The sequence below is a fragment of the Styela clava genome, chromosome 14 (assembly GCF_964204865.1).
Source record: "Styela clava chromosome 14, kaStyClav1.hap1.2, whole genome shotgun sequence".
NCBI classification, from domain to species: domain Eukaryota; kingdom Metazoa; phylum Chordata; class Ascidiacea; order Stolidobranchia; family Styelidae; genus Styela; species Styela clava.
The window spans coordinates 19,889,273-19,903,205 of NC_135263.1; the positions used below are offsets into that span (position 1 = coordinate 19,889,273).

Below are 13,933 nucleotides of genomic sequence, written 5' to 3' on the forward strand. Positions count from 1 at the left end.
TTAAAAATGGCATAATCGCGAGAGAGAACTGTTTCGATCTGAATTTCTATTTCCGATTTTCGATACTTTAGTGCAAGTTATCTATAGCATTTTACAGGAGTAACATCTTATTTAGTAGAAATGGGGTCATCAAATCAAACAATGATGATGATTTAAGATTGTACCTGACTAAAGATAAGTCTATTCGTTTCATTTTTTAGCAATAAATTTGTTTGTAATTTCATGTTTTGTTGTAATGTTGGGGGGCGATGATAACGTAAAAAGTGCTTTAATTAATTAAGGGGGCGACGGTACAAAAAAGTTTGATAACCACTGAAATCTAACCAACTGGTTGGTGGGCACAACTTACTTATGTGAAGGAATCAGGCTGGAGAAGTCCTAGATCAGATAAAATGACACCATTTTCTAAGAAATGTTTTAATAAACGACCAAAAATAGTTGAATTACTAGCATTAAAATCACAAATGATTACAATAATGGAAATAAAAAAGTTTTCGATGATAGACTGAAATTTACAATATACTGTATATATATATAAAATATATATATGAAGAGACGAACAAGTCTTCATTTTCACTGCTGCAACATGGCATATAAAAATTTAGGTATAAAATGTAAATATATATCCTGATTTTGAAAACAATTCCCATCAGTCGATCATCTCTTACAAAATCGCCGTTTTGTTATTGGGTAATTCAAGGCCGTAGAATTCGATTTTTCAATTATTTTAACGATCAAAATCATCATGTAAGAGAAAAAATTTAGTGGATCAAATTGATACACTCGTTCATGTGAATATATACTTGTGCACATCGCGACATAAGTATAAATAATGAACGAAGTTGGATGGCAGGAAATAGACAGTACACCACATTGTTGATCATTAATATACCCATTAATATACCTGCTTGATATCACACTCCGGGAAACGATATCGCTGTCTTTCGGGTTCTACCGCGGGCAAATAGCCAGTGTTTGGATCTCGTTGTTGGGATGCGAGGCAGCTGTAGCTCTGAATCGTGATCGACCTGCAAATGAACTTCGCGGAACAGCAGTTGGGAACCACTGAGCCAGACGGCGTCAGAATAGTTGGAAAGCTGGAGCCAGTTTATGAAACATCCAATATTAACGGGGGGAAATTAATATTAATCTGCATTTTATATTCAATAAGAATAAGAACAATTGCTTCCTTGTCAATCCCATAAGCTCCACGCCCGATCTGTGTGTTGCGCTACACGGTTTGAAACCCACTGTTCACCATTGATTACAGTTTTAATATAGGCCTACATACTAAAAAGCGGTTTGATAGTTCGCGTAATAAATAAATCCGGGTTTCGCTTTTTGTATAATCTTGAAGAACTTTCCACAGCGAGGTAATCAAAACCAGTGGCCTATTACCCGGAAACTATCAACTCTTATAAACAAACGCTCCTACCAAATGTTCGTTCTTTAGCGTATTTTGATAAGAAAACTCTCAGAAATATTAAACATAACAGATATCTCGGGCTATAATCGACACTAGCAGTTGTTGACATATTCATAGAAAAAGATCTAAAATAACCCCGCGAAAGCAAAGAGACAAATACAAACACCTCTACATCCCGGCACACTTCTTTGGATGACAATTTATTGCACAAAAACATGCGGACAATATAAATAAAAAGATATACTGTATATATTGAAGAGAACGATATATTGACCTGCGACAAATCTGCTGTATAATTTGTGTAAAACTCACTTCGAATCGTAACACTTAGAAATAAAGTAATACTACAAAATATTGATTATAGAAGTGCTTTCCAAAATTTGATACCTTTTTAAAACCTCATCCCAGTTTTATTAGCTCGAAGTAGCAGGATGAGAAGACATAAAAAGCAGGCAAAAATTTTCATCTATCGATGCAATACCAGGTTCGAGTAGAAGGATCTGGCTTGTGTGCAAGAAATATTCAGTAAATTTACATCACATGAGTGACACAAATTTAAAAGAATTGACAAATAGCTTGTTTACTATTTTACTGATTTGCACATACCCTGTACATTAATTGCTCCATTATTTATAGGAATTGTAGTAAATTTCAATATCGGAATATGCCCCAGATACTTGAATAAATTGTTCAATTTTTTTGTTTAGCTTCTGATAAAAAGGAACCTCTTATTCGTTATTTACACTTTCAAACAAAATTCCTCTTGAATATTACGACAGAACTGCTAACTATGAACACTTGATCCAACGCTGAAAATCGCTACCTTTTTCAGTTCTGATTATCAAACACATGCCACATCTAACACTATACATTTTGACAAGAGTTAAATGATGATTGGTATACAGTAGATAGAGCAAACGGCCTGTATATTATCACATGCAATGTTGATTTAATTTACAAGGTTTTTGAATCCAGATCACCAAATTGTGCAGAATCATTGGGAATCTGTAAGAAGTATTAAACAAAATGAAAAAATTAGGCACAATCACCAAATATATAAGGGTTTAAGTAGCAATAAATAATTTTTTATTCGAATTTGTTTAATGAGAGACCACATGCACAATGCTGAATATGCTATCTTAATATCAGATATATAACGCACTTTTTTTGAGTAGTGAAAGGCCTAGAAATGACTGATTTCAAATAACTGAAGGTATTGGAATTTGGAAACAACATGAAACTTCCAGATGGCTAGACTGAATGAATCAAAGGCAATTACATTGCTGCAGTCAAGAAAATCAAATCAAACTTCAGTTTTTTTATAATGTCTCATTTGTCTCTTGATTCTAGAGATATTAAAAAAACAGTAAACGATTATTTGCTAAATTACTTCTTCTGAAGTTTGCACTTGATCTGGTGGTTCCCCAGTTCCTGCATCCACCTCACTTTCATCTTCTTGGTATTCTCTCATATCTTGCTGTTGTTGCCTATCATTCTGTGTACCATTGGTTTCTGTGGTATAACCTTCGTCGTCTTGATCAAAATAAACAATTTCATCTGGATTCGGAGCTCGTGGCAAAAATTCTTCATCTGGACAGATAGCTTCAAAAAGACGCCGAGCCTAAAAGAAACAACAGAAAGTAAGACCTTTTATTTACCAATCTTTTGTTGTTTTAACAAATACCCGATGTGATTTCCATTTACTGCGGTTCCCATGTTGCCTGGAGTCTATCTCTCTTATTACCACGAGCGATACTGGAAAGACCAGTTCGCTTTAACGTACTTAAAAGGCCGGCTTCTGTTAGTAAATATTATCAGTGTTCTTTCATCTATGTATGTTTCAATGTTAGACTCTCCCATAGGTGGCGCTGCTCGATAACCATTACTGGTTTATCACGTCTCCCTCCATGCAGAAATACATCATTTTTACTTTACCTCACTGTTTGTACACATTCGTATTTTCGATATGTAAAAAAATAAACCGCTGACTGAGTGACTAGTATTGCACTTAAATGAGAAATCCTCAATATTCAAGTCTTATCAAAAAATTCCTGATGAAATATGCCATGCATATATCTACGATTTAGCTTAATCCAGCAAAAAAAAGGCAGACAATACGAACGCTAGTGATTCGCCTAAGATAAAGCTCAAACAATCCCCAAGTTTTAAAATAGAAAACAGTCTAGTTTACTTCTGAAACAGTCTCATCAAATCCAAGATCCATATTCGGTCCTTTTGTTACATAAAGATTGCTGGGCAGAGACTGGGTTTTGACTCCTCCACTCAACATATTAAAGTAAGCTGACCAAAGCACTCGAGGTTTTTTTGCCTTTTCACATTCAGACTCCACCACTGAGTGTGAGGTTTGAGTTGCTTCTTGTTCTGTTGATTTACTTTCTAGAAATGAATTTATGGTTTATGTTGATCAATAATACCCAAAATTAGTTCAAGCAAGAACAACTTAAAAGTTTAATCTAATAAGTTTCGTATGACAACACTCTTCTGAGTTCATAAATTATGAATACCGTACATATTGACCTTGTTTTGATACATCAGCATCACTGATCTGATCAATTTTATCAAATAAAATTTCTTCCATTTTACAAAATTTTGATTGAGGTGAAGGCAGAAAATCTTCAGATGTTGACTCAATGCTTGTCATAGCGTGGACAACATCTGCAAAATATATATAAATTTTTAAGTCAAATATATCTTGAAAGTATTTTTAGGCCGTGCCCGTAAGTGATAGAAAACATCAAAAGGTCTGACTTATCTTAGTTATTAATATTTATTAACCAATAACACCATCAAAATTAAAAATAATTCAATCAGTGGAATTGAATTAATGACGTGTTGGGGATGCTTCTGTATAAAATATGGTAAATTGCTATAGATCAGGCGAACAAAGTAACTAACCCACAGTCTTTTTCCGACGAAAAATCATTGAAAATAGTTCGTCATCCCTGCTATAGATCATTGTAAAAACAAATAACAAAAAAAAAACTAAATCAAATCAGATGTATTCAGTTCTTAACTAACTTTCTGTTATGTTGTGAAGTTGATACTTACGATATTTCGGAGGACACACACAACTTGATGGACCGAGTTCAATAAGACGAGATGATGGTAAGTCTAACATGGGTGGTATTGTAATAAGAGACATCTGAAAAAACATGTCCATGTGTTTATGAAACAATACCTTCAATTTTCAAAAAATTCAGAAGGTAGAATCCTAATCAATTGTGCATGACAACAATCAATCGAGATTATCTGAAATATGAAATTTCAACCTTGTTGAAATAGTAATACCGGTATTTGGAAATTAACTCAAGTTATTTAAGCAACTTCAGAGATCATTTATGTATATAATCCTGATATTTAGTTTCCAAGCACTCACATTTTCTTTATCAGCCTGTAGTAATGAACAATCAGTGACATATATCGCTCTTGATATAATGTTCGTAAATTTATTGCAATTAATTTCTGGAACATAACATTCGTCTAGTATTAATTGCTCACATCGAAGTCTTTGACCTAAAGTAAATAATGATATAAAACATGATTTTTATTATGGAATATTTATGCATTGTAAATCTTTATTATTATTAACCTAGTGACCTGTCTAACTTAATGAACTTTGGGACAAGATAGAATTTCATATTTACCGATTTGCAATAAAAAATAAATGGTTGGGATGCACCATAACGTAACAGCGGGTATATGTGAATCACCCTGCAAACCTATGAAGGGGTACTCCCGTAGAATGTGAACCAAGATGGCGAACACCAGAACATAGTATGTGTACCAGGTTAGGGTTAGGCCATAATTTTATTCCAATTTTTTCCTTATTTTAGTTCTATTACTAGTTCGGGGACTAGCCAAGTGACTCCCGTAGTATTTGTACCTAAAATTATGGTCTAACCCTAAAACATACTACGATCCGGTGAGTACCCACGAAGGCAATTAGAGATGCAATGGCAACAACTGCTGGCGGTGTTGGGTTGGGGTACACGCACATCATATGTTGAAGCCTGACAATTATTAACACGAATAGATGAGACACATAGATGCACATAGACATATTCAGAAATGGATAACAAACACTCAATATACAAATAAGATGGGTTAGAAAATGCCTATTTAGCATAACTACCTATTTTATTTCTGTGTTACACTTACACGTACCTGTTGAATCGATAATCCCAACACATTTTTTGCTTTCTTTGTTGATTATAAGAGCATGGAGAGATCTGCTCAAACAAAATGTTCCACCGAAAACAGCTCCTAATCTGGAAGTATATTTATTATTCTTATCAATTCAATTTGATGTTGTGAAAAATAGTAGATATAAAACAGCTTCCAGGTAAGTGTAATCAAGGCAGAGTGAGAGGGTTTAAACAAACAGACATGTTGATATGAGGGCCTGAAGAAATCAGAATGAATATTGAAAACATTTAATATTACATTTTTGATAATTTTAAGAAAACCCTTTAATAAGCATAAAATATTTATGACAAATTATGAATATTCACATTAATTAGTACAAGTTACAAACAGGGAATATCTATCATCAAACAACTTGTAACAATGCCTATAAAATGGAGGTGTCTATATAAGGTGGCCAAGGACCAATAAATTCAATATATTACAAAAAAATTAAGGTGATGGGATTTGAAGAAATCTGTCCAATTTGCAGCCTATGGACTATGGCATAGGTGCCCAACCCGCGGCCCGCCGGACTGTTTTTTGCGGCCCGCCCTATAAATTTTGTGAGCAAACTTTTTGAATTTTTACTATGTTATATAGGCGAAAGTTTGTTTCGTGGTTTTTGTATGATTATTCCATCCATCTGTCTACATCCGGATGCCGATTCCTATTGTTATGTATGTATCAAGTCTTGCGCCCTGATGGACTTCGACGTTAAGATTCTTTTATTTCTCGCAGAACTGTGCGTTTTGTTCGACGAGCTTGATTGTTCGATCATTGGCGACGAATGTTGAGCACAATTATAGGAATGAATTTGGAACCTAAATTCCCAAATTAGTTTCACTCTGATTGTAGGCTTTGATCATGTTTATCGCCGACGTAAAATAAAAAGTCAACAATATCTTTGCTCCTGGCTCCGGGACACGTTGTTCTTTTATGTTTGTATTTTTGTGTATGTTATGTTTGCGTTAAATAACAATTTGGAAATATCGTCACTGCGTATCCGTAAATAATTCTGATAAAATTGACCTAAATGGCAATTTTACCAATCAAATTAGTATATATATTTGTCCAGAAGTCTTTGTAATGTTTCCTCATTAAATACTTGTATTGAAGTTTCAAATTTTACGAAACGGCCCACTAAAATTTGATGTTTTCGCGACATTGGCGCACATTACGCTCAAATATCATAGCCACTGAAAATAAATAAATAAAAACACCATGACTCAAATATAAGACTCAATTTTGACGTCTTTGTTTGTTAGTGAAAACTGTGTGCAGATTCTCGTGTGGCCGTCAGAAATCCACAAGTGCGTTGTGTAATGATTGATTTTTTGAATGAGCGACTCGCGAATGTCATGTCCACGCCCCATGTTAACAGATATTCTAATAGTAAACTGCTGATATTCGAATATTTTGCCAGCACTAATCAGTAACCAGAAAATATTTATTAACTTGATTGATTTTATGTTACCGTAATATATTTGCCTTTTATATATTATGTAAATTCTAACGAAATCGGGACTTGGCTAGTATTAAAGTTTGTTACAAACGTTTGCGGCCCGCAACGAATTTCGTTATGTGAAAGTGGCCCACGAGACGAAAAAGGTTGGGCAGGCCTGGACTATGGTATACCTTTTATTTTTTTTGCGAGAATGAATCTTGACTATTCTAGAGTGGTTACCTGCAAAATGCCTGTGGTAGCTCCCCAACACCATATAGTGGCCATAAGAATGCACTATTTCCATAGCGACCAAGAGAATTCAAGAATTTTTGAGTTGCCTTAAGTCCTTCTACAGTATTTGTATTCTCATCAACCATTGATATTGAATGCAATATGAAATGTTGTAGTTTTTTGCTGAGTTTTTTCGCAGCAAGAAATTCAATAAATTTTTTATCCTCAAATTCTGAAAAACAAGGATTAAATATCAAAAGTTTATTTATAAACCAATTCAAATATTTCAAAGTACCGTATATACCTGCATATTCTTCAGGGTGGCTTTCATAATTCGCACACATAGTTAATACTCTCATTAACATTCGTTTTTCAATCATGGTAACAAATCTAGAATAATATTATTAAAACAATATCAAATGTTTTTGAGGTACGGTACATAATTATTCATACCTAAAACACAAATTAAACAAGTCATAATCCAAAAGCATCATCAGCCTATGGCTGTAATCAGCCTATACCAAGATCATAGCAAATAACATTCTTATGATGAAACTGAGATAGGAAAATTGAAGTACGTAGCGAAGCAAGGTCTTTTCCTAGTATGATCCGATATGACAATAGCTATAATTGCAAAGTTTAATAAATTTATTTTAACAGATTATATTCCAATTTGTGCACTCAATACCAAATTTTGGAAGGCCTGTCAAACAGGAGATTATTGCACCATAATGATAGAATATAGTTAGACTCCTTACTTGCTTGTAAACACATCTGTCCGAGAGCATGGAACTGGAGCTAATTTTGGAAGAGTATTCTCACCATTATTGAGTAAAGTTAAAGTTCTTGTAACATTCCGAAATTCGAGATATCGACTAACATTAGATGTAATAAGTAAATCAACCAATTTCCCTCTTGAAAACATCAACTGTATTAGAGGATAGAATAATAATGAAATTCAGATCAGTAACCACCTGCTAAAATTTCCTCTTCTTATAGAATAGAAAAAGTTTGTTGAAATTATGGAGAGAGAGAGATTTTATCCTCACAGAACAACACTTTCTATATTGAATACAAATTTTCAGCTTGTTTCATAATATTGTTTTGTCGGGGTTAGTTTGCTAGACCGACAATGGTCATCAATGCTGCTAACCCATTCCATTGAGTCGAAAAATGTTAAGCAATGACAAAAGGAAGAACTGAGTCAGCAATAATTCAGAGACAACAAAATCTCATTGTATTGAGGTCACGTTGAGTCAGGCCCAAATAATTATGAGAACACACATTCAAAAACAAAAAATTCTTGGCACAGTTTGGAATACTTCCTCTGAACCCTACACCCATTCCATCACCAATATAGGAGGCAGCCAGACTATGCCGAAATAGAATAATTCAAATAGTTTCAGCTTCCTCATTAAATACTGGTGTTTGCCTGGAAGCTTGTTTAAAAATAGTTATTGATAATTACCTAAAAAAAGGGTACTCCAGAAGCATGTGCACCAAGATGGCTGACACCGGAACGCCGTATGTGTAGCAGGTTAAGGTTGGGCCATAATTTTAGGTACAAATACAACAAAAGTCACTTGGCTAGTCACCGATCACGTAAGAGAACTAAAATAAGGAAGATTGAAATAAAATTATGGCCTGACCCGAACCAGGTACACATACGACGTTCCGGTGTCCGCCATCTTGGTGCACATACTTCTGGAGCGCCAAAATAAGTAGTCATGGGAAGCATTAAGGTTTAATTTTTTCGAGAAGGTCAATAATTCAAATCAATACTCTGGTACTAAAGTCCACTAACCTTTGGAGCTAGATCCAAGTTATAATGTCTCCATTTTGAATAAAAATATTCTTTCGAGTTATCATCAATAATAGATTTAGAATTATCCTGTTTTGCTAAATTTTTTAAAATTCCACTACTCTCTCCAATTTTTTCTACGGCTTCTTCACTGTTTTTTAGTTCTTCATTTTTAGTTTCAGTCTGCAGAAAGTTTAGTAAATTTTGGAAAAATTAAAAAAAAAATAAATAAACTTGAAAATTAAAATACATTGTTTTTATTAATATCAGAACCTAAATATTTGGCAAGATATAACAGTGAATATTGTCAAATCAGATATCTGGAATTAAATCATAGTCCGACCAAGGAGGAGCTATGCCAAGCTAGTAGGCTCCCCTTCTGAAACACTCATAAATAATAATCTCTGGTCTAGTATGAAATATCCCAACATTACTTCCTGTTTGTCAGCACCATTATCCATTGTTTCTAAGTCTTCCATTTGTTTTTGATCAATTTGCTGTATTGTCTCAATATCCTCTGACACTGGACTTCTTTGAGCATGTTGAGTAAAGCTTTGATCATTCCCTTCGCCAGAGACATCTTTGCTTTTCGAATTTACATCAGATTTTAGTTCGTCTGCTAGTGGAAGATCTTGGTCCAATTGACTACTTGGTTTAGGGACATCACTGTGAAATAATTTGAACATTATTAATAACAGTTTTTAACGAGTTTTAACTAGAGCTCGACCGATATCACTTTTTGACGCTAATACCGATATATCGGCCAAATGGCCGATAACCGATATCGCAATGCCGATATTAATATTAATCATATTTTGAGCCACGCTTTTATAATGCACCTTGTGAGTCTATAGTATGGACATATGTTAGGGGTATTGAAAAAATATAAATTGATATATTTTAAAGTGAATCGTGATAATGATCCTTCGATATTGTGATAGCATATGTGCAGTTACATGTGAAATTTTTAATAACTTTGTTTCCAGAGACTCTCAATACCTTATTTAGTCAATAATAATGGATTAAGTTTTTATTTTGTAATTTTCAGCAAAATGATAAACAACCATCAATATAGACAAAACTGTTACCCCATAAATTCAAAATTGGAATTTTGGGAGGTCACAAATTCCGAACTGACATTATTGCTTTGAGCTACCTGTTTCATGTTTCTATGATTACTAACTCACCAGCTTCCAATCGATTCTATTATAGAACCACCGTTTAATGCTGTTACTAAATTTGCCTTTTTCTCATTGTGTACTCTCTCAAAAATGTCACTTTATAAAATGTCATTGTTACTCCAGATATAACTTTTCAGTTATGACCATGCATGAAATGGCTAATCATAAGACACCGGGAATTAGGAGAGACACCCTTATAACGCAAAATGAAAGCGAGAGAAATATACGCAGGGGCGAGAGCTGTTGCAGCACGCAGCCCGGCGCTTGCCGAGTATGACCGATATATATCGGCGGTATACGGCCGATATGATATATCGGCAAACACGCAATATCGGCCCGATATATCGGTCGAGCTCCAGTTTTAACTGATACTGATCGAAGAAAACACTCCAAGCATATTATTAAGCCAATATTTTGTGTCATCTATTTTATGACCCCTATTAGTAAATACCCAGTTTCAAAGTATATTCCCATGTCTTCAATGACTATCCCATCATTATCATGATTTTGCATTCATGGATCATCGATTTTATGATCATTTATAGAGTCACATCAAAACCTTCAACTCTCACTCAGTTGTCTAGCAGGAAATGAATGAAAATTGACTTGAAGATGCTTGATAACAAGAATAAATGATGGCATGATGAGTAAATGGTGACTAACTTATGGTGAATAAACTTACGGTAGATAACATTTCACTACTCCTTGTTGAGTGGTTTTACGAATATTTCCTACAATTACTAATTCTTCAGTTTCATTGTTTATTTCCTGTGAAATCTCATTCACTGAGACTCTGGCATCATCTGTTTGATAACAAGATAAAGTTGAAAAAGAGTTTCTATTTTACATGCACAATATTTTACAAGTTTCGACCGGATGACCGGATGAGACTTAATTAAATGTGGAACAAAATTTATATCAGCCTCATCCATTTCATCACACAAAGTAGTTTGCTATCTTTCAAATAGTAAATTATACTCACCATCTCTTTCTTCAATCCAAGCTTCAAATGCTCGTAGATTAAATGAAGACCAATTACTTCCATAGTATTTATTTTGATCCAGATGAAGAACTTTCTTCCCAATACGCGACAGTGCTCCTGATAATATCGATTCTGAAAGACCTGAGGTAATAAAAGCGTAAATTTACCATGTCGTGATGGCCGATAAGAACAATTGAACCTTCTGCAATGGCGATTCAGATAACAATATTACTGTAATAGGGCTGGCAAAACTTGCTTAACATAATTGAGGGATAAAAAGTAAAATTGTACATACAACAAAGGAACTTAATGTTGCTGAACTATTTACATTCCAGTTGATCAACTCATCATGCAGTCATGTTAAAGCAGTAATGGTATCACAAACTGGAGAAACGTTCTCAAGTTAAATAGAATATTTTGAAGGATTTCAGTATAAGACAAACTTGATATTAATTCATCTGTTATAACACGCAGTTAGTTGCACTTCCAAACTATATATAGGCAATATATACGCCTATATATATGATAACGGGATTATGGTTTACCTTACCAAAAATTATAATATAAAGCAAAAAGGGGACATATAAATGAATTGGTGTATGGCATTCGTTTGGAGTTATAGGCAACTTCGTTGGAATAAGGCCCAATGACACTAAAGTGTGTGTCTGCCTACTCGTCCTGCAAAGGTATATATAGCTGTATAGACAAGATTGCAATGTTAACAATGCTGAAGACCATTTGCATTGCATTGGACGATACTAGCCTAAAAGTGTGTGGCAGAAATGCAGAAAGGATTTGACCTTGTCCTAATTGAATACAGAATAAGTGAATATTTTATTTAGAAGCACTACTGCACTACGATAAAAATATTTTGTTGACCAGGGAGAATTGAGAATGAAACGTTGTGGTTTTGAAAATCTAAACTGTTTCAACATCCCGACATCGGGAGTCAATTGAAAACTTCATGCAAATCACATCTAACGTTGACGACTGATAGATCTCAATGTGTATTTTCATTAAATTTCTTGTACTCACCTGTCCCAACAACAATAATGTCGAAATCATTGGCAAGCTCTTCATTCATCATGTTTTACCCAAAAGAAAGGTTGGTAAACAAAATGGCATAAAGTTACCTATATTAGGATAACTTGAACCCCACAATTCAGCAATTCTACATGGGAGACGGAGGGTTAACCATCCATATATTTATGGAGTTTGATTTAGAAAAAAAAACGTAATGAATTCTGGAATTTAGGTGAGGGACTAACACAGTAATAACATAACATATTCTTCAATAACAAAACCAATCCCCACAATCAGACAATCAAATGTACAGGCAGCTAGCCTACATCAAAAGTCTGAAAGTGGGCTGGCGTCACTGAAATTGCGACTGCCGTATTGCAGTCGTTTCGTACCTGAACCGTCAATAAATACCGGTACTAACACCTGAATACCAACACCGTACTGCTACAACAACTTAAACAAAATGCAGCAATCCCGCTATGCGCTATGCCTGTATGCCCAAATTGAATATTTGGCTAGGGAGAGAGAAATATTTAATATGTATGTTTCCCCGAGCATCGATTTTCTTGTTTATTTTTTCTGTAACAATGGCCAATCAGCAAAAAGTAAAGGATGACGTAACTTTTTTCGGAGATGTTGTACCGTAAATATATACTACTACGGTAGTAGTATATATTTACGGTTGTACCCAGATAATCAGTATTTTTGCCATTGACATACACAGGCAGCAGAATGAGCACTTCAGCAGAAAACTGGGTGGATAGTTGAAGCTTGAATATTTTACGCAGCGTATACAATATATGTATACGTATCTGTCTCCTATGCCTAGGAGTTGATTTGTAACATACAGTATTCTAGACTAGAGAGAGAGAGAGAGAGTTTATTCAAATAAACAGATGTTTTCGGTATATGACTGGGAAGCAACGATACGACCTTTGGCGGTCGTCAAAGTCAGTTACCACCCAAACTTGGGGAGAGAGAGAGACTTAGAGAAGGAGAGAGAGATACTTGGGGAGACTTAGAGATAGATAGATAATGATTTATTTCCGATACAAGTACATAATACAATAAGCATGAGCAAATAACAATAAGCATAAAAATGTATACGGAAGGGGACGGGCAAGACTTCCAAGGTCAACAAGGTCGACCGACCCCTAAGGTAAGATTCTACCAAGACAGGACACTCTAAAGCAGGCATTATAATTACAATAGAAGAAATATAAATTTTTGAGTTTTAAGCCCGGTTGAGAGGCCCCAGAAATCAATTCCCCGAAAGTATTGGAATAGGAATAAAAATTACAAGGAACAAGAACATCACATGCTTACGCAGATTATGTTTTTAATAGTAATTGAAAATGCGAGAAAGAATAAGAAGGGCGTCGGGCTAATTACAATTATTTATACTTTATGTTGGACACGAATCAAATCGTGAGAATGAGGCAATTTCTATGAATAGGTGAAAAATTAAAAATACCATACTTCCCAAGCTATATAGTACATATAATTATTACTTCAGACTATATATAATAGTATCTTCAATAATTTTCACAAAGACATATGAAGAATCCATATATAAGATTGTGAATTCCTATCCATTTTATAAATCTGATAGCATACACTGAGATTTGCATGATATTGC

At 34.4% G+C, this 13,933-nt stretch overlaps 1 protein-coding gene across 1 annotated transcript; it reads right to left on the reverse strand.

The window, feature by feature from the left end:
• Positions 1–1,599: 1,599 nt before the first annotated feature.
• On the reverse strand, positions 1,600–13,499 carry LOC120340905 (rab proteins geranylgeranyltransferase component A 2-like). Its single transcript, XM_039409301.2, has 15 exons — positions 12,307–13,499; positions 11,272–11,412; positions 10,972–11,092; positions 9,543–9,774; positions 9,112–9,291; positions 8,066–8,235; positions 7,612–7,697; positions 7,317–7,539; positions 5,612–5,715; positions 4,824–4,960; positions 4,496–4,589; positions 3,965–4,102; positions 3,618–3,823; positions 2,817–3,047; positions 1,600–2,431 (listed from the first exon to the last, which is right to left on the reverse strand). The coding sequence occupies exons 1-15, from the start codon at positions 12,356–12,358 to the stop codon at positions 2,381–2,383; spliced, it is 2,166 nt and encodes a 721-aa protein (XP_039265235.2). The 5' UTR covers positions 12,359–13,499; the 3' UTR covers positions 1,600–2,380.
• Positions 13,500–13,933: the final 434 nt, after the last annotated feature.